Source organism: Aphelocoma coerulescens, chromosome 3, assembly GCF_041296385.1.
Source record: "Aphelocoma coerulescens isolate FSJ_1873_10779 chromosome 3, UR_Acoe_1.0, whole genome shotgun sequence".
NCBI classification, from domain to species: Eukaryota; Metazoa; Chordata; class Aves; order Passeriformes; family Corvidae; genus Aphelocoma; species Aphelocoma coerulescens.
This window is the reverse complement of record NC_091016.1, coordinates 17,700,001-17,721,554: the sequence shown is the minus strand read 5'-3', so window position 1 is coordinate 17,721,554 and position 21,554 is coordinate 17,700,001. Positions and strand designations below refer to the sequence as shown.

The following is a 21,554-nucleotide window of genomic DNA, read 5'->3' as shown; positions in this document are numbered from 1 at the left end:
GAAAACACCTCAGAGCTTGGTACAGGATCACTCTATTGGCTCTCAAGAGCCAGACCAAATGTGGTGAGCAGCGAGCTTGTGCTAACAGGACCAGCTGTGCACAAGGCAGGGGACAGATGGGCCTCTCCATGCTGTTCCCTGCCAATCTCTGGTAGAAACCTACCTTATTAGCTCATTCCCAGTGCAAGAGCCAAGCTGTGTCTGTGCATGCTCTGGGGCTACTCTCGAGTTTATAGCCTTGCTACTACCCACAGCACCAGTGACTCTGAGGGAGTGAGCCTGGGTTCACCTGGGTCAGCACTGAAATATATTTAGCAGCAGTTCTGGACACTTGATGCCTTTGACCTGTCAGTCAAAGATATTAACCTAAAATGTAAATAGATTGTGAGTATTTATATAGATATGTATTTGTATATACATACATATGTATAAAGATAAGCAGCCCATACGAATGAATTCGAATGAGAATTCTATGACAAAATTTTAAAACCTTTAAACTATAAAAAACTGATCATCATCTTTCAAAAGGAACCTGATACAAGACAAAGACATTTTGTGTATTTGTTCCAGCTTAAATTTTACAGCAGAAGTACAACTGCAAAACAGAATTACAGACCACAATTAGCTGGTCCAGTATTTGCTATCCAGCATTGTGATGAATATAATAGCTACGTTACAATCCTCTTTAAATATATGCAGCTTTTACCTGGTTTGGGGTATTTTTCAGTCAGAGGAACACTATTCTGGTAAGTGCCTGGCCTGATTAGGTTAAACCCAATGTATTTCTACATCTCACTGTATGGTGTTGGCACATCACAAATGAAGTACAGAAATATACTGGATGTTCACCTGCAGGAATAGCATATAGTTAGAATACAGAACACTGAAACTGCAAATTCCTTCATTATTGTTGTTTTGGTTGGGGACAAAAACCAAGAAACCAAAACCACTGAAGCGGTTCCATGAGATTTGACACCCCTGTTTGACCAGAGTCATGCAAACAGCCCTGTAGGACAGTCACACATCATATATGAAGTCCACTCAGCACTCATTTTCAGAACATGTGGTACAGCTCTTCTTTCTGTGTAAGATCATCTTGTCCTGTGCTTCCTCGGTCCAGAATAGTCCTTAGGCAGCATTGCTTTCTGGAAGACAGTAGGGGCTATAGGGATTATAGTTTTAACGAATCCACCAAACCAAGCAGCATTATCCCTGGAGAGGTGAATAGTTGTATAATTTGGCCCATGTTGTTGCTATTTTTTTTTTTTTGTTTGTTTGCTTGGGTTTTGAAAAATCATTTGCTGCAATGCATTGAGAAACAGGAGACAAACACAATTAACTCAGCCATTCTCCCATGGTATTCTGCTTCTCTTTCCTGGATCTTTCATGTACCATATTTACTGCTTGGGTTCAAAGTTTTCCTCTTTGCTTTTTTTAATCATGCATCCCTTGGTTCACTCATTCTTGCACCTCCAGCCTTTGTTGTTTTCAGTCTTTAGCGATGATCTTTCAGTTAAGAGCTCACCAGAGTGTAGATCATGCTGAATGTAAAAGAAAGACACAATATGAAAGTATCCCTTTGAAGCATGCAGAGCACTTTGATTTTTATAACCCTTTGCTGTCTGTTCCTCAGGTCTGACTGTAATGGCCTGTGCCTTCCTTTGCATTCTTTCTATCTCTCTAAAGCATCTTAATTATGGTGTATTCAAGATGGGTATCAAAAGGCACTTAAGAAATAACAAATTCATTATCGACATCCTACTGCACCACAAGCTGTGTTTGAGCCTTTTAAAGCTCAGTCTGAGCTTTTGAGGATTTGAACAGCGAAGAAACAAAACCATTTCGCTTTCACGTGTTTGATCTTTAAAACTTCAACCGGCAACTCTCGGCAGGGCAGGCAAGGTTTTCCATGAAACTGCATTGTTTTGATTCCTTTGGAAAAAAACTCTGTGCACTAGAAGAAACATAAAATGCAGCCACCAGCTGGACTGAGTCCATACATACTAAACTCAACTCTGAAAAGCGAACAAAACAGAGTATATTGCCACAGCTCCATTTTACTGCAATTCTAATTCTGCCAACACCCAGGAAAGCATTGAAAAACTGTCTGTAATTTATACTATTTTATCTAGCACCAGGCAGTGGATTTTGGATGATGGCCACATTTTAGAATGAAGGGCTCAGAGGAAGCTGCACAGCAGTAAGGTCACAGGAGAAATGCTACACCACACCACAGAGCCAACTTTGATCCCAACACAAAAACGTGGAGTTAAAAAACGCTTTTCTCCAGCCATTTCTTGCTTTCTCTCCTTGCACTACTGACAGAGTTTGTCTAGCTTAACTGCCATGCTTTCCACTCTCAGCCCCCTGAGCAGGACTGGCATGGAAAGTTGCTCAGCCTAAACCCACCAAGTTACTCCTACTCAAATTCCCATTCCATATCCATCTTCATGGGGGTTAGGCACCTCCCAGCCTCTCGCTCTCACGTGCAGACACAGGCACCTACACATGCACAGGTGGATAGAAATGTTTGTTCTCAACAGCATTTAAAAGGAATGCTGAGAAACAGCAACGTGCAGCAATGACTCCTCAAGATGTGGGGAACAGCAGAACAGATAAGACACCAGTAATCAGAGGAGAAATCACACTTTTCTTCCACCAGCACACAAACCTGCCTTGCAGAGGGATGACTACATGCAAGACTGGCTTGAAGAGGCAACTCTATACAACTACATCATGGAAGAAGGAGTAGAAAAAAGGCATCCTAAAGCATCACCTCCATTTAAAGTGTGTTAAAGTTTGTTGTCCAGTAGTTTTTATGGTGTGATTACAGAGGTGACTAAAAGCACTGGGATCCTGGTAAGGCCTTACCTGAAATGATCCTGACATATTTTTGCACTGGGCATTTGTGCCTGTGCACTGAGGACATGTGACATGAAAGGGGAAGGGGGACAACACACAACTGGGGTGCGTATCATATCTTCATTAATGTACTTTAATTAGGGGTTTGGACCATGCACAGGCTTTACCCTGCCATGAAAGGGAGCCTGTAGGAATGACTACAGGCATGGTGCATCCCATGTTCCCACCCAACATCCACCTACCCATTTATTTACCATCTTGAGTATTACTACACCAGAGGTGTATTTTTCTTCTGATTCTCTTGAATCATAAGGAATTGTAGTTTTTTATTTGATGCAATGCTATTAGCATAACATTTGTTATTTCACCCATCCTAAAAGACTATACAGAGAAGTTAAAGTTATTTCCTTTGGTTGGCCCTGGGGCCTGGTTCAGGCCTTAGGTAAACACTAAATATTCTGTACTGAAGTGTCAGCAGTCAGTGGGACTGCTTCCCTGAACCAACATCAGAAGCAAGTTTTATGAGACTAAGGAAATTGTCCAACTGGTTCCAGTCATTCCTAAATGCAATTTCACAAGTGAAATGAAAAGCAGCTACTATTCTCTTAGTGAAATGGCCAGACTTACCAGTAGAGATAGTAGAAGAAGGAAAGGAGGTAGAAGGCCAGCTTACACCAGGCCTCTTTTTGGCAGTAACTCAAGGTATCTGCGTTCATGACTGCAGGTGGATCATATGCCAGCTCTGAGCTATCTGCTGGGCAACGAAAATACCTGGAAGAGCAGGAGAAGACAGCCAGAATGGCTCTGTAGTAATCTGTATTAAATATGTGCAGATACACACCCTCCTGAACACCAGCTCAGGAGACTACCATCTTCCATGATATAGGAGGAATCCCCCTTTCTTTTTCAAGTCCCTATTTCCAGACATTGTAAAAATCAGGAAGCTAGTCTAAGCACTCCTTTCTTATGGAACCAAGCAATTAATGAATGCGGATTTACTGTGTTCTGTTAATTTTTCACAATGAAACCTTTCCCCTTCCTACAGAGTTATTTCTGCCTTATCCACTAATAACATACACATTGTGAGTGACAATATATGGTGGTTTGTGATCACAGAGTGGAGGAAGGATTACTGGGCTTTAACTGCCCCTACACAACTGATTTCAGACATGATGAAAGGTGACAGTCCCAACTGATAGCTAAGTTCCTTCAACTCTGGAAAGGAAAAAAGCCAATATGGAGTAACATAAGAAGTGGCTGACTAATGTTTTCTACATGTGGCACTGCTCAAAAATGTATCATCCAAATAATTTTCTTTGGAAAATATTTTCCTTCTTGCATAGAAGAAATTTCTAATTAGTCTCAGCAATGACTGAATGTTTGAGAAAATCGTGACAAAAGAACTCCTTTGGCAAAGGGGCTTTTGTCTCAGCTACTTTGCAGTAAAAAGCAAAAGCAAATCCAAAAAAAAAGAAGTCTTCAACAAAGTTAATGAACTGCTCTAAAATCAGCACAAATCAGAGGAAATATTGTTATTTCTGCTGCTTTGACAAAGTAAACAGAAGATTGCTGATTGCTTACAGATGGATAGACAGACAGATAGGAAGATATAAAAACACCAAACAAGTGACCAGCAACAAACTTTGAAAGGAGATGTTCTCAAAATAACTTTGCCTTTCTTCCTTCCATTGTTAGTCACATCCATTTACAATCTCTAATAAGACTGCAAATTGTTTTACAGAGAATCATAGGTAAAATCTTGCTTAATTCTCTTCATTGGAATGAAGATATTACACAGTGTCTTCCCATGGTTCTGTGCAGAACTTTACGCAATGAACCCAAACCTCTCTGTGGTTAAAGCAGGAGTAATTATGGAGTACTTACAGCAAAGCATGTGAAGAATCACAGAAAAAGAGAGAATCAAAAGTTCTCTCCAAAGATCAATATCATTACTTAGAGTCTGACCATTTTCCTCTTGGTAATATTTGTTTTTAGAAACTTTTAAAATGGGTATCATTGTCACACTTTGGTTGTTAACCCTTAGCAAAAGAGCAGCATAAAACATTACTATTTTTATTGGAGCAAAACAGTGAGGAGAAAAGCACTTGTAGATTTGTTTCACTTAGCTTTCTGAGAACTGGCACTCCAATTTCTCGATAATACACTTTATCATACGGCTCTGCATTACTATCAAGCTTTTGCAGAAAAAAAGTGTAAAAAAGCTACTACTTTTTAGTTCCTGGTTGACATGATGATTTTTATTTCTTTACAGAATTATTCTTCTGGCTACCATATGTACCTTTGTAACACAAAGAGACCCCGACAGACAAAAATCATCTGTGCTTTTACAAACACTGTGAAAATGCAAAACTAGGGAAGTCTCCAGACTGACAACCACAAAAACTGATGTCTCTTGGTTATTTTCAGAAGCAACAGAAGGCTGGTCCTCCACTAGAATGCAGAGGAAGATGCAGCAGCAGCAGCTGCACTGCCTGTCTGGAAAACAACAGCAGGTCTTATGTGATCAACTCTGAAAGCCCCTCGGTGAATATAAAGACAAATCAGAGATCCAGAGTGGGAACGCGCCCCACTTCTTCCTATGGGCAGTGTGAAGAAACAGCTCTTCACCTACTCCAATCCCTACTCCAAGAGTCTCTAAAAGAGAATTCTCCTGCAGAAAAGAAATTCCCTACTGTACAGAGAGAGAGAAACAACTTACTTCATACTGAAAAAAAAAAAAAAAATCAAAAAGCTGCCAAAGATGAGACACAAAAATCTGTCAACCTGCCCAGTCTCTATTTCACAACTACAATGGAAAGGTTTCCTTGTTGGGGCTGAATGAAGAGGTCCAAGCTCTTTCAAATATGAACTGTCTTACAACTCCCCAGCTGTGAAATATTCAGAGCCTCACCAAGTCCCACATTCAGATTCCAGCCTATTTCACTTCCATGTTTTCACTCGCTTGCGGCGAGTGTATCCTGACACCCTTCAGAACATTCATCTAAATAACTGAAAGCCACAGTTGTATTATCATATGTTTTCTTTAGCCATCCTAAATCATAAAAAGAAATCCTTTTTCTCTGGAAAGGTAAGTTTCAGCTGCTTATAGGCAAGAGCCTCTAGGCAGAAGATACTCATCTATACTCTATCACTGTCCTTCATTGTTCATACAATCTGCATGTGTGCTGAGCTGGCAAGCAAGGCTAACAAGCAGTCAGCATATAAAAGAAGGGCTTACCTCCAGAAGTGGTAAAAAAGCAAAGGAACATTTAACCCCAGTGTGAGCCACTCCTGAGCACATAAAAACATTATGCAGAAAAGACTGTGGATGGAGTACTCTGGCAGCACCAGCTAAAAGGAAAGGAACAGAAACAACAGAAGTCAGTAAAACAAAACACCTCTTTGATTTTAGTCACCCAGGTAGTCTTTCAGAAAACAAATCAACTCTGCAAGTCTTGCAAGTCTCCTGTGTGTCTGCCCCTAGACATACCTCAGCTGGCAGACAGCGTGGCTTTGAGCAAGGAGCACAAGACTCAGGGCCAGGTTAAGGTTCTACCCAAGTCTGTACTCCAAAGGCTTGATGAGAGGCATAGGACAAATCACTTACTGTCTTATCTGGTATTCCAGATTTATGTCTACAGAACACACATTATATTAATACCTCCCTCACAGAAGCATTTTAAGACTAAATGAATGTCAGTAAAAGAGTTTTCAAAGAACAAAGTTTTATTACTCATGCATTCAGAAAGGAAACAAAGCTATTCCTGAAGCTTTGTGTCTGTATTGGAGGGGTGTCTTTGGAAAAATAAAACGCTGCTTCTACCATTTTGATATGTTATATACACTCTAAAGAGACCAAATCCATTACAAAGTAAGCCTTGCAATCTCAAACCCACTAAGACAGGAAACTCACTTCCTAAGAAAATCCACGGCTCCCTACACTATTTGTTTCAGAACCATGATGATTCTTTCTATTAAAAGAGAAAATGAGTGGGTAGCTGGCAGAAGCAGAAATGTATGTGATGTTGATTCAGAGTAGTTATTTCAAAAGGCACTTTGCTTTTTTCACTGCTTTCCCATTTCTTAGCTGTCTTTCTGCTCTTGTTTTCTTCCCATGTCTGTTCTCAGCAACCCCTATTTCTTTTCTTCAAGTAATAGAAGAAAACAGTTGCCAGCAGTGGATATTTCTCAAAGCTAGACAAACTCATATACAACTAATCTGCATCCATTGCTTCATCTTGGAGATACATCAACCCAAGTTGCATCAGAAAAGATATTAGAGGCCTTTTTTTTGATGTAAATTCATTATCATCTCTCAAATAATTAAAATGAGACCAATTTTTCTTAAAACAGTGTAAAATTTACTATACAACTTCTCCAAATGCCTACTCCCATACAGCAGTGTTGCAAGGAATTACATCATCTTGGTTCTAGGAGTCTTTCCACCTCACATGGAATGTATTGTTTTAATTCATTTCACATCCGTACTTGAAAAAGTTAACACATTTTGGTATCTCTGTGACTATGCCTTCAACTTAAACATTCTCAAGGGCTTATCTTATGTGGATGACAAATCACAATACAATTATATAGTTCAGGTTCCAGATGGTACTTATTTATCACTGCTGGATCTTTTTTTTTTTCAATTTTAGAATGTGATTTACAACATGACTATAACCTTTCCCCAAAGAATGATTCATCTTCGTCACAAATTGTAGCAAGAAAGGTCTTCATGATGTATGTCTGCCCACTAAACATCACAACACTTAAAAGCATATTACATTCATTTTCACATATTTGATCTCTGATTCCAACACAATACACAGACTTAGCAAGACTGTAACTGGTGCCTGATCAGTGGGCTGGCTGGTAATAACAGAGAAGGAAACCCACGGTGAAAATTTATTCAGAGCTTGAAAAACAAACCAAAAATCTGCAGTCAAGCTAGAAAGGAAACAAAGGAAGCAGAGGACTCTCAGCAGCAGGCTCACTTTCCAGTCACAATTTCTGGTGTAAATTAAATCCATCTATGCTTTTGATGGAACAGTAAATGGGTCATTTATGTCTTTCCACCCTTTTCTTGGAGTGGTATTTTCCTGTAGACATAATTAAGAAAGGATCATTGCTGATCACTGTTCCTGGAGAGAATTCATGCAAAGGCAATTACATTCAGCTGATGGACTTAAGAGACCAAATCTAAAAGAAGAGAGAATTGGAAGCATGAAGTATAGAAAGGCACTAACAGCAAGGCTTATGAGGTGAAGTAAATAACTAAAATAAAACACCGCCTCAGTTCTTAGCTGTAAGAATCATCCTGCAATTTGACATGATATCCTCTAAAAACAATGGAAACTTGAAATCAACTTTAGCAAACATTGGATTCAGCTCCTGGAGAGAAGAAAGCTGGCTGAGAAACAAGCAGCAGTCAGTCCTTGTTGTCCCTGCTGAGGCACTCAACTGAAAAGCAACTTCTGTGGTACAGATAACTGCAACAGGAATTAAACCAACGTCTTTAATTCATTCCTGTGAGAGCATAGGAAGCTGTCAGATGGTAAACATGTTAGGATATAAATAGTACACTGCTATTTTGAACCAGGAACATCCTGATTCAGATAACGACCTCTGCTTTCCGACACAGCTCAAGATGAAGCTCGAGATGGTTATGAAACATGGAGAAGAAGGAGAAACTGGCATAGCAGCACAATTCTTAAGGGATGCAACTTGGTCACTTTGAGTCCCAAGCTCAAATGGCACTACAAATTTACCACCAAAAATTCAGCTGGCTGATATTTCCCTGTGGAAGACCTGAGAAGGAAGTCAGCTTCTAGATAAAAAAATTGCCGCTAATCAGAAATGCCTTTTGCTATAACATAAGCATAAGGGAAAAAGAAACTATCACAACTTTCTAAGTGCTGCTCTGATATGGATAATTAAGTACATAGCTACATCAGTAAATATTCAAAACCCTTATTCACAATTCATCATCCACATTTAAAATGCAAAATCTTAGGTGGGTATCACAGTCATTGTCATCTCACCACAAGAATTCATTCTCATACAAAGTAGTACGCACACACGTGTACATGTAGATAGATCCTTCTCCTCTAATTCCACAGAAAATAAGGCAGGCTTTGCTATGGATAGACATCTAAGCTTGGCTGAACTAAAAGAGAAGGAAAACAAGCACCGAATTTAAGCACCTATCAGCAGCTTCTTTCTGTTTATAGGAATACAAAGACCTCTTTAGAGAAGCTCAGTCCTAAATAATTTTACTCTGTTTCCTATTTCCTAAATCTATTCTGTTGTTCTTATACAAAAACTCCCGTCTTTTTCTGTCAGCACCTTTCTTCCTTATTCTGCTTATTACATGTGGATACCTCTTTAGGCAGCAACAGATACCTCCTTCTCAAATGTAATTTTGATTTTACAGGACACTATCATTTTTACATGGAATGATTCTTACAGATTGTCTCACCAGTGAACAGGGCCCATAAAATACCTCACAGGAACCAGAACGGGGAAGATATTATAGCAGGAATAATAATAATATCCCTTCATCAGTGCTATTAAATTCTCACAGTTAGAAAATCAATTGCAACAAGTGAATCAAGCAGTTTTCCCAGTCACTCTTAAGCCACTGAAATGTCAAGATGCTTTTTTCCAGCACTTTGCTTAGACCAACACTCCTGAGTGCCACACAATAATAATAATTCTCACACAATTGCTGTTCCTTCCCCCAAAAGACTCAGTCTACATCAGTCTCCATCTGTGCATGTCAACCTCTGCACTGCAACCACAGATTTTACACTGTACCCAGAAATTGCCAGTCACTACACACTCTACCCTACCAGGGTTTCTGAGAGTCTTCATTACACTGTTAGAGGCTGAAACAACGTCCCTTCTTAATGCCTGCCTTCTCCTCCCACAGGTGGCAGGAAGATCCTGGAGAGAAGTGGGGGTTGAATCTCCTTCTTGCAATGTTAAGAGCTCTGGTGATTACCCCAGTGGAAACAAGTTGTTCACCTTAAAAACACACAAGCCCCTTTCCATCCACCTGAAAGCAACAAGAAACTGAAAGCACCATGGATTTGTGGAATCAATCCCAGGCCCCAGATTAGGACTGATCTAAGTGCACGCTGCCTTATTGCAGTGGTTATTGCTACTGTGCTAGAGGATGGCTGCAGCTTGTCACTACAGTGCTCATTTGCTGCTTTTTCCACCACATCCCTCAAAAAAGCTGACGGAATCGGTCCTCAGCAGCAGCAGGGAAAGAGGGGGTGGAGGTGTACCCAAGGTTTTCAGGACACAGGAGTTATTTCAATAACACTTCAAAGCCCATCCCTACAGAGCCTGCCAGAGCTAACCTGGGTTACTGGGGAGTGTCAGCTGAGTTAAAGACTGTGAGGTCAAAGGGAGATTATTTAATGACTCCAAAATTCCCCTAACTGAACAGCACAGGCCAGAAAAATCACAAGTGTACTGCAAGCAAGTGAAAAAAAAGGAAGCAAGACCACACAAAAAGCTAGCAGTAGCATGCGCCTTAGCCCAGACTGTGTGTGTATGTGGAATGTACATACTCTGAAACAAATCATCTGTTTCCTCCTGCTGTTGCACAAACCAAAGAAGAAGGGTCAACTGTGTGTAATTTAAATACACACACACATCTTAATAATTCCAACAGTTTAAACATACTGTTTGCACTGATCAAACACATGAAACACTAAATTTACTCTTGAAATACGGAAATCTTTCCGCTTTTCTAGTGTATTTTTAAATTATTTGGGTTACTTGACTTCCAAAACCTCTTCTGAAAGGCTGCCCTAGAGCCCAATACAATGCTGTCACAGCAAATATACTAAGGTTTTCAGTCCAAATATTCAGGTTCAATTTATTTCAATTCTCCTGTTAAAATCCACACTTGCTTGTGTCTCTACAGACTGTTCTCTAGTTGTTTATAGCAATCACTTAGAAATTCAGTGGCATCAAATTGTTATAACACAGACATGTAACAAAACCATTTCAAGTAATTAAAAACCATGTTATGCAAACCTCTAGAAGTATTTAGCAGTTTGCTAGGCAGATGTGTGCAAGTAGCTGAAAAGGAAATGCCTGGGAAATAGATTCCAGATCATCAAAAGGACAACGTGCAGTTGAATCTACTAAGTTCATATATACAGCTTTACATTTTATCTGGGGGAGAGCAGCAGTGCACACATGCAATACTTAATGTTACAGATCAAATGCAGAGCACAAATAAAAAAGAAAAGGGATATAACATCTGTGTTTTCACCCCTCCACCCACCGTTCGGGATCACAATGAAACAAAGCAGCAAAAGCCAGTGCTTTATGAAGGTAATTTAATTATTCTAAAGAGCTATTGGAATTCCTTTAAACATTTATTTTAAGGGGATGTGAACATAAGTCACTCCACAGCACAAATACCAGACAATGAAATAAGTAACACAAAGAGCCTAATTACTATTCTCACTCCATATCCATCTGTAACGCAGTACCAAATCTAATATTAAAAGACAGGATTTCTGGATGCTCTTTCCATCTCAGCTACTAAACACATCTATATTTAGGCCTATCGTTTCACTTCTCATTGTCTCGTTTCTCTCTTCAGCAACATGGGGATAATTATATTCAGTATCTATAGATTCCACTGGAGCTAGTTTATGACTAGAATATTTAAGCCTTTTCTTAAGACCAGTAATAAGTTCAACAGGAGTGACAGGTGAGAATCAGGTCTTTACAGGACATTCATCAGGAGTATCTATAAATATTTTGGTATTGCAGAGCCCATGGGAGGTCACAGCAGCCAACAGGTAAAGAGGTTATGAAACGGATTTAAAAAAAGACTGCAAGGTCTGCAGGGCAGCGGCACAATTCAAGAAGTGCCCCATCCTTGGAAGGCACGTCATTAGGGCAGAAGTGCTGTGATCTTACAAGTGTATCTCCTCTGCAGACTGTTCTTTTCCACTCAGCAGGGATGAGTGGAAAAGAACAGTGACCTTTATGATCTTTATGACCTTCCTTTTCCTAACACTAATTCAGAACCAGTAACAGAAGCTGGGTTAGCAACCCCGGAGTGAGAACTTCTCTAATGTCCACAGCACTGGCAGAAAACAGGGTAATAAACCCCGTCTTGCCCTACCTCACTTTTGTACTTCAGGCACAACCAGCCAGGACACCCCGCAGCTGGGCTATTCCAAGAGCTCCTGCTGCCTCTGTCTGCTCACCCAAAGCTGGGGAGAATGGCAATTAGCACTGCAGCTGTTCATTAGGAGCCACAAAACCAGCCCCCCAGCTCACAGGCAGGGCTATGAATACAGACACCTCAGGAATGATCAAAATGAAGTTCAGCCATCTGCACGGCTCAGGAAGGGCCCTCAGGCCTTCTCCTGGGGGTCTGCCTAAGACTGACACTTCCATAAATGCTGAAAACTAAGCATTCACTAAAGGGCTGTTTCTGTACTGGGTGTGTAAAGACTGTCAGTCTGAGGAAGCAGATTTGGTGCAGTGCAGACATGGCAAAGACATTTCCTTCCCTGGCACTACAAGAGCTTTATAGAAAACACCAGCAAGGAGATGCAAGGTAGGACATTTAACTCACAGCAGAAAACAACTGCATCCATAAACAGGTATGGTGTAAAATCATTGTGCTCTACATTTAGGAATTATATTGCTTTTTGTAATTGCATTGTAGCTTTATAGGGTGTGATCCCAACTTAAACCTAACACTGAACATTCTGCTAAATGTAACAGTGACCTTTGGTTTAACTTCCTTCATTTTATGAAAATGCAAATACTTACTTTATTGCACACTGAATTAGAGCAAATATAGGCCATTAGCAAGTCAAATTCTACCAATATTTCAACACAGCTCTGAGGAACAGATGCATAAATTGCATCACCCCAAGTGGCTGAGAAGTACACTGCTCTCAGGAGCACAGTACAGATGACATTACTCATCTACATTTTTGCTGCATCCTCAGCTTATTCCGCTGTTACTTGTGATGTTCTCCCACTGTAAGGACTTATGTTTACATATCCTCCAGAGCAGAACTGGGAGAAGCTGAATTGTAGAGCGAGAGGTCATCAGGGTGGTACTTTGTTTGGCACTTTGATTATTGACTAAACACTTAGAGATGAGATTAGCAGCAAAATATAGTCAGTTAAACTGAAATAGTTTTATATATACATATTTTCATGAGTAATAACACTACTAGTATCTCCCTTCAAAGGATATTCCAGTTTTCATCAGGCATCACTTTGGCAAATCTTACTTCCCCCCTGGAGTAAAAGAGGGATAAGGACCAAACTGTGGCTGAGTCACAAGTTTGAACTCTTCACTCTTGCAATAGTTTTCATAACTTCTCCCCTTACAAGCTCCCCCTGCTATGAGCACCTGGCAGACACAGCAGGATCTATCTTCTCATTATCCCTAGGTAAGCACACAGACATCCTTAGGCAATTACTGCTAAAAATAACAATTGTTATGTTCTAACTTTTCAAAAGTGCTGAATTCAGGAACTTGTAAAATTGACTAGAAATAGTGTTGGCACAATGCACTTAATAAATGAGTGTCAGTAGTGAATGAATTGCCTGCCAGAAATACTACACTTCCTCTCAGTTCTTTAGTCCTATTTTAAGGACTTTCTTTCCAGATATGATAGTGTATCCAAAGAAAGGACAAAAGGGATTATATTCGGTATTTTTACTGCAATAGTAATACTTTTATAGTAAATATGAATGTAATCTATTTAAAACAAAACAGAAAGTGTGACAAAGATGCACTATCTCTAGTCAAGCAACATTCATGGGATTATTTGTGTATGAAGTATAAATACTGCCAGCTCTTTGATCCCAATTCTATTATCAGTTCTGCAAAATAGCTACTGTGCCAAGTTCCACTCTTTCTGATGAAATTCAAAACTCTGTGGGTGCCCAAAAGACTAACTGAATAGGGCATACCCCATTTTATCCCATTCCACACTTCACAGATAACAAATGTAACAAAAAAGTGGGCAGAAAAGACTTAAGGGAGGGAAAGAGAGAAGCTTTAAATGATATGTACTGAATTTCCTGTCAGAGTGCAAAACTGAAAAAGGCAGCTTGGTAACAAAGGTACTGAACGCCTAAATTTTGTCTGTACTGGAAATATATTGCAAGATTCAGGGAAAATCATTATGTCCTTCATTCTTCTGGGTGCAAACAAAATCTCTACCAAGTGTGAATCACTGTGAATATATTAACTCTGTCCTCCTTTAGGCAAGCTGCAGAAAACAATTAAACCAATACAGAGCTAGTAGAAGTGTGTCATATTTCAGTTACAAATATTTTACTTCCCTTTCCTGTATCTCCACTTCTCCTGTCAAGTTACATTCTTTTTTCTTTTCCTTGTACAACCTAAGGACAGCCCCACTGTTCACATGAACAGAAGATTTAGCATTTATCTCCTGCCTCTTTTGACTAATGAGAGATGCTGTGTGAAAATGATCTAAAAAGAACTCCACCGTAAGTCATGATTTTCATAAACTAAAACTTGTGTACTAATACATTTTTAGCTAACTTCAAATTTTATCCCTGAAGTGTAAAGTTACTCTCTCCAAATGTAAAAATATCTTGTCAGAGCCACTCAGAAGGCCAGAATGAAGTTGGCTTTATCATGCAATAGAAGTTTAGCAGTAACTTTCATATAAGGATGGAGTAGTGAGATACACACCAGCTTTGGGTTTCTCACACACACTCAGAGCCTAACGTATTTGAAAAAGTTCTGGGGCACCTCAAAAAAAGGAGAACTTCAATGAATTTAGTTTTACGAAGGATGATGCAATCACAGTCCAAATCCTAACTGACAGGATATGAACAGCATGGCAAGCTTACAGCCTACAAAATCTGCAGATCTAATCAATGCCTGGGAAACAGCAATATCCTTTATTCCAGTGGCTGCATGCAAACTCTGGAATTTCTTCTGAGGCAGTCTGGAAGCTAATTTTGTGTGTGTGTGTACAGCAGAGGGGTGTAGCTCATACTCACTGTGATGTTGACAGAGATCTATCTCATCTTACTGCCTGTTTTATTAACACTTCTGTAGAGCAAACATCCCAAGTCTCTAAGCATACAACACCAGATCATTTTGCTCCCAACAATCATCAGTGTGACCACAGTAGTTTGAGTCTGACTCCAAACTGGGCTGGATTTGAACAGCTGCTGAAGAGATTCGAGGCCCCATGCAATTACTGACACCCCTCAAAAACAGCTAACAAATTTTTAGCTTCAGTTAAAAAACAAGCGATTCAAGCTATGCCTGCTAACAACAAAACGAAGTAGGTTTCCAAAAACAAGATTTCTATCCTCAGAATAACTGTGCAACCTCTCCTTTCCTGTTGTGTACATATCTTGTGAGTGCAAGCAAATGCTCTTCATATTTACCATGTGCGTTTTGTAGCATCTGACACAACAAGGCTTTATTCTTTACATGAGACCAAAAGCACTGCTGTAACACAAACACCAATGCAAACATAATGGAAATGGAGAGCCAAGTCTTGCTGAAAGTCATCTCTGGCTGAAGCACAACACAACATTTAAAAGTATCCAACTAAGAGAACCAAATGCAAAATTCAAGAAGTGGCAAAACATAAGACAACAGAACATCCACCTAAAGACAACAAAAGCAGGTATTATTATTTTCTTCCAGAAAGAAGACAAACAAAACAGCCCAAAACTACCCTTTTGACTTAAGACGCTATTAAAATGTGAAGTTTTCATCTGGTAATGTTAATTCAGAATATCAGTGTAGTCCCAATAACAGATCATATGTTTAAACCTCTAAAAAACATGATTAATGAACACCTGTTTCAGATTCACATTGCTTATCAGGCCAGTTAATAACAAGTTCCGATCTTGACAAAACTACCTAATGTAATCCAACCAAAAGGATTCAGAACTCTGTTCTGAACCACTGAACTGCAGTGCAAAGATTGGGGAGGAAAAAAAAAAGGCATTTCAGATGATAAAAATAATCTTAAAACTACATAGTATTTACCTAAATAGTTTTATACACAGCAATGCCTGCCTGGGTACAACCTTCTGTATTGCCCTGAGTCACAGGGAGACATTGAATAACCACCTGGGTATCTGCAGTATATCTTCTATTCACAGAACTTTATATTCACTCTTCAAAAGATATCCACATTGCCTCTTGATTGGGGTTTATGCTCCTCGTCACTCTGTGGGAAGGGTCTCCTGACAGTCTTCCTACTGCCCAGAAGGTTACTCAAAACTCAGCAGTTTCATCACACTGATGAGGTGTGAGAGAGCATTAGATACATTAAGAAATACAACATGTGCTGAGGAGCCAGTAACAATGATGAACTCCTCGGTCTCTAATGAGAGCAGACAAAGTTCATGTGCTCCATCATTGTAACAACCACTGTTAACAGGAAAAATGCCACACACAGCCATTTTTTGTTCCCTTTGTGATCCTTGTTACAGCAGCAGTTCATCAGAACTCTGGAAACATCAGCTTCTTTCTCCTGCAAGGCAGAGTATCGCTGCCATTTCCGCAGCCCAAAAATGCCTTATTACCAGACTGAAAATTCTGTTTTCCTCCTGGATAACACAAACACCTAAGCTTCAAAGAATAAGTGTCCACTGTCTGCTAGGAGGAAAGCAGGGATGCATTAACCCTGCAGACTGATCCCTCTAAGTGTGGCTATGCTGCAGCATTTTCTTTTTCTGCTAAGTCCAACTTAATGAGGAATTAAAACATGTTTATTGAGGTTGTAAAAAATGTATAGCACTACCAAGGTAAAACCATTGCTGCTATTCCCAGTTTCACAACAAACTAATTTTCTTGCTGCTGCAGTTTCCACCTAGGAGATTTCTCAGCCCCAGGGAGAAAGTATGATTCCTTCTTACAATATGGATGATTACACACCACTTCCAAAATTCCTTGTGATTATGCATCACATTTGCTAAATTTGCTTATATAACCTCACATTAGGCATTTTAATGAGCCATGCTATAGGCTTACAGAAGTGGTCTGCTAATGACTATCAGCCTGCAGACTGGGTAAAAGAATGTCACATGTCCACAAATCCCTAAATGCATTACAAAGCAACCAACAGACATACCCAAACCCACACTCTTAAAATGCATCGCATTATCTCAGGTTTGCCAGTGACTATGAGGCAAAACCACAGAGAGAGTGATCCTTGCAATAGCCAGAAAATTTATCAAGATGGAAAGAATGTGATCAGTCAGTTGAAATGAGCTACTGGGACACCTGACACTCCCCAAAGGAGAGTGGCCACTGTAGCTGCTGCATGCAGGGAATGGTAGGAGCCACCGGAAGGCAAAGGTCTGGAGCCTATCAAGGTCCAAGAAAAAAATTATTTCATATGGCAATTACTGTGCACATCGGTCCAAAATATGCAGGAAGAAACATCAGCTGAGTAAGGGTAAACAAGGAAGGATGGGGCTACTTTTTAACAGTGGTGATTTCACATAATAGTTAGACACATATAAAGAAAAAGAACATCCATACTCAAATAAGCCTCTTCTGCTATTAAGGAAAAGCCTAAAAGCTAACTTCTTCCCCGTTAGCTGATCCAATGAGCTCAGTAATGTTTCACTGAACATATTGTGGGGTTTTGTCCAAACTTTGAGAGTCTGCATTCCATGTTGACCAACAGGCATAACAGACATGGGATCGAGCCTTATCCTCATCCTCAGATTGATTGCTCTGTCCACAGCTGAACCTGTGGTGTTAACCCATAACCCTTCAAACTTCTGTTTGCTCATGTCTCTGGATTACTGTTACTTGCACACATGTGAGTAATTTTAATTTTTTTACAGAATAGGTAAATATTGAAACATACAAAACAAAACAGTGCAGACACTCAGATGTCTAGAATTCCACATTACCCTCTCTAGGTCTTACATTTTATTTACATTATCTCGATCTGAATGGAATGGCTTCTACAACTGCTCCTTGAGGTAACATCAGGTTTGGTTATTTACCAAATAATGAAATATAAACTTAAAATAGATATTTATTTTATTTTTGCAAGTAGTAAAAACCAGAACTGAATCTGGTAAACACCAGAACTACTGAATACATAATAAGTTTCCACCATTTCTACAGCAGATCCAGCTCTACTGGAAACCACAGAGACAGAGGTACAAGACCAGACCAAGCACTGGCACTGCCCAACCACCTAACTAAAACATTAAAACTTGCTTCAAAAAATATTAGGTGAAGAGGTTTTTAGGTTTGTTTTGTTTTGTTTTAAAACCCCAGCTCCTGATTCACTATCTACTATACTACTGCTAGTACTGGAGTGCTGAACTGGCCAAGTTTGGGTATTCAAATACAGTCCCTGCAGCGGTTTTTGTCTGTGCATTTGCTTGTATTTTTCAAGACAGTTCAAGTTCATCTGGAACATCTTTGAGATTAATGTCACCTTGCCTGTGGTTAGATTTCTTGCTGAATTTACTCTCTTCCAATCATCCCTTCAGGAATTGAAAAAAAAAAACCAACCAAAACAAAAACAAAAAAAACCCCCAAAACCCAAAACCAAATAAAATCAAGAAAAAGGATTGAGCTCTGGTACAGTATTTTCTTACACTTGAAGTTTTAGGAATTTTAGGCATAACTTAACTAAAATGCTGCACTACATTAGAAAAATGAGTAAAAGTCTGTCTTTTATCTACCTCAACACCCTCCCAGTTAAGTTCCAGTTCTGATGTTCATAAATCACTCTTACTTCAGCTTAATGGGCTTTAAAAACAAATATTTGCTGATAATTGGAGAAAGGTTACTTATATTGTTGAGTATTGTCTGGCATGAGCAAACTGAAATCTGAAACGTGTTCACTGAGCAAGAAGTTCAATCAACTCTCCTCCTTAGTAGGATTTATTGAATTAATTAAAAAATTATAATGCAAACCTGATCAAAATTTAATTTAAATTTCCTCCAAGGTACAGTAATAATATTACAATGGTTGATTAATGAATTTGACTATTTTAATCTAGGAAATTCCTAATTGTCCTTAGTGCTAATGTAAATACCAATTAGGAATTAAAAAACAAGGAATCAATTGGTTACATAGATTTCTTGAAATACAACTGCAATTACAATTAAATAATATTGCTGTCATCAGTAACTGAATATATTTTAACAACCCCAACAAAATATTTGACTGTAAAAATCATGGTAGACCTCACAGGCACACCTTGCTTTTTGTACCCCTCAGCAGGGCTGATGAGCCCAAGAAGCCTGAGATGCTCCGTACTGCTCTGCTCCCCCCCAGCACTAGTTTGTGTCCTCTGGACAGCACTGCAGTGAACCATGGAATCACATCCTTAGGGAAACAAAGGCAATTTATAGCAAAAAAGCCTCCACAGCATTTGCTCACACTGGTGTGTGTCCTGTGTCAATCATCCTACACTTGTATGGCAACCAGTGTCCATGTAATGGGATATTCAACAGTTTGCAGCACAAGTCTATCCTAGAAAGCCCCACACCACTGAATAAAATGAAACATCTGTAGTCTGAGAGAACCTCAGGTGCTGCTGGGTTCAGAAAATAAGCCTTCTTCTCATTTACTTCAGGGTAGGAGGGATCTGACTGTGGCTATACAACGTTCAGAGCTTCCTTATGCATAATCAATTGTTCTCCAGTAACCAGAAAATTTGGGCTTATCTAATCCTACAGCACCATAGAAACAAGGACCCATGTGTTCCTGCCTGTGTACATGCCAGCATCATGTATATCTGCTTCACACAAACCCTGCTTGTTTTAATGACCTAGAAACATTTCCCCCAAACCAAACATCAGAAAATACCTGGCTGCAGAACAGTTCTCTGTTCTATTCTGGAAAATGTAAATAACTTCGATAAGTTATATAATATCTGGTGAAATATCACATACCTGGTCACTGTTTGACAATAAACTTCTCCAAGTATTTTGGAGATAAACCCAAAAATACATCCTTAAAAAAGTCTTTGCTCACTGGGATCAGGTTTATATGACGTATGCCCACTTAACAATTCCCAAGAATCCCTTCTAAAACCAGCGTATAATGAAATTGAACATACTTTTATAGCCCACCTATAACCTCTTTAAAAAACCAAATTTACATCATCTCTTAGACATTAAGTTCTAGTGTCATAAATAGCAAGACAGCACCGCTTTTAAAGCCCTTTAAAAGAATTTCCTGACTTCAAAACAGGTATGTTGTTGTTTCATAGAAATAGAAACAGATCCTAAAGCCACACAATATTGAAGGATATATTTAGTACTTGCTGGAAGCATCCTAACTGCTATTTTCCTGTATCAATATAGCTGACACTCAATTCTTAACTGTTTTTCCTCAATTTTCCTCTATACTACATAAAACCCAACTATTTTTAGTGATTGTCAGATTTGAAGGCTACAAATCTCTGTAGTTATTGCACCCTTCTCTTCTTGCTTATAATCTCTCAATTAAAACAAATGTGTCCCCAAAGAACTTAGAAGGAGAGGCTGAATTAACAAACCATTTAAGTGAACCAGAAGCAAGGCAATCCCTTATGAATACAGAGTCAGCAATTAGCCAAAATGCTCCATCTTGCTGTTCACAACGAGGCTGAGGCTCAATAAAAATTAAACATTGATGCAGGCAAGGCATTCCCATGGGGCTCACATATAATAAACCATCACTCAACAGTTGCTTTATGTCCAAGAAACTGGGACACAGCTTGAGACTGGCTGGCTGCCTATTTGATAAAGTGGAAAGCTATTGGTGATAAGTATTTTCCCTTATTTTCATATCCCAAGTGTCATAAACAGGCTCAGGAAGTACTTAAATGTGGCTCCTAACAGTCCCACGCTCCTAGTGGTGCCAAAGAGACATTATTCAGGTTCTGACTGATCAGAGGATGACAGCCCACAGGTTCTGCATGGAGTCACAGTCACGCCTTTGGATCAGCCCAAAATGATAATCCCCATCACTGTCTTTCCCAAAACCTCTAAGGATGAGGCCACCAGTTTCTTAAAGCCCTATCTCAGTTTAGGTCTTAGCTTGATTAGGGTGTGTTCAGCAGTCCACATTTCAGTGATGACCTTTTTAAGGAAAAATGCAGGGTTTAGGAGGCTTTGTTACCACCCTGCCGAACACAATACATCGAAACTTGAACACAGAATAAAGTAGTTTGGAACTATGACATTTTAACTTCAACAGGACACAGTCAGGAAAACAAAGATTGTTTATGAAAACGCTCTTTGAAGCCACAGATAAGTAACCCACAATGTATCAGCTCCTTTAAATCCCTCAGAAACTGAGGCACTCAGCATCTCACTTTCATCAAGCTAAAACACACACTATATCAACTATTCTATTCCATCAACCAGAAACCTTGAACACTAGATATGTAACTAATAAAAATGTTCAGCATGTCAGATAGTAAGCCACTGTTCAAAAAAAGGGTATTTTTAAAGCCTGTACTACAACAATAACAGCAGTTTTATGGGACTATAAAAGAACCTCCAGCTGCAACTGCAAAACGACTCGCCACCTTGGAAAAGCTTGTTCCAAAATAAATGGGCTGATGTTCCGAGGTTCAGTTTTTATCCAGACACCCTCTATTACATCAACCTTTTATAATTTGTCTTACTCTGTCCTTACAAGGTCATCACGACT

The 21,554-nt window shown here is 39.4% G+C and overlaps 1 protein-coding gene across 1 annotated transcript in view; it reads right to left on the bottom strand.

Annotated features, from left to right (window-relative positions):
• Window positions 1–561: 561 nt before the first annotated feature.
• Window positions 562–21,554, bottom strand: part of CNIH3 (cornichon family AMPA receptor auxiliary protein 3) — a 46,612-nt gene continuing 25,619 nt past the window's right edge. Inside the window, exons 4-6 of the mRNA XM_069008463.1 lie at window positions 6,101–6,213; window positions 3,490–3,633; window positions 562–1,541 (exon numbers count right to left, since the gene is read on the bottom strand). Of these exons, the coding sequence (XP_068864564.1) occupies window positions 1,514–1,541; window positions 3,490–3,633; window positions 6,101–6,213 (285 nt within the window). The 3' untranslated portion in view covers window positions 562–1,513. The remainder of the gene's footprint in view (window positions 1,542–3,489; window positions 3,634–6,100; window positions 6,214–21,554) is intronic.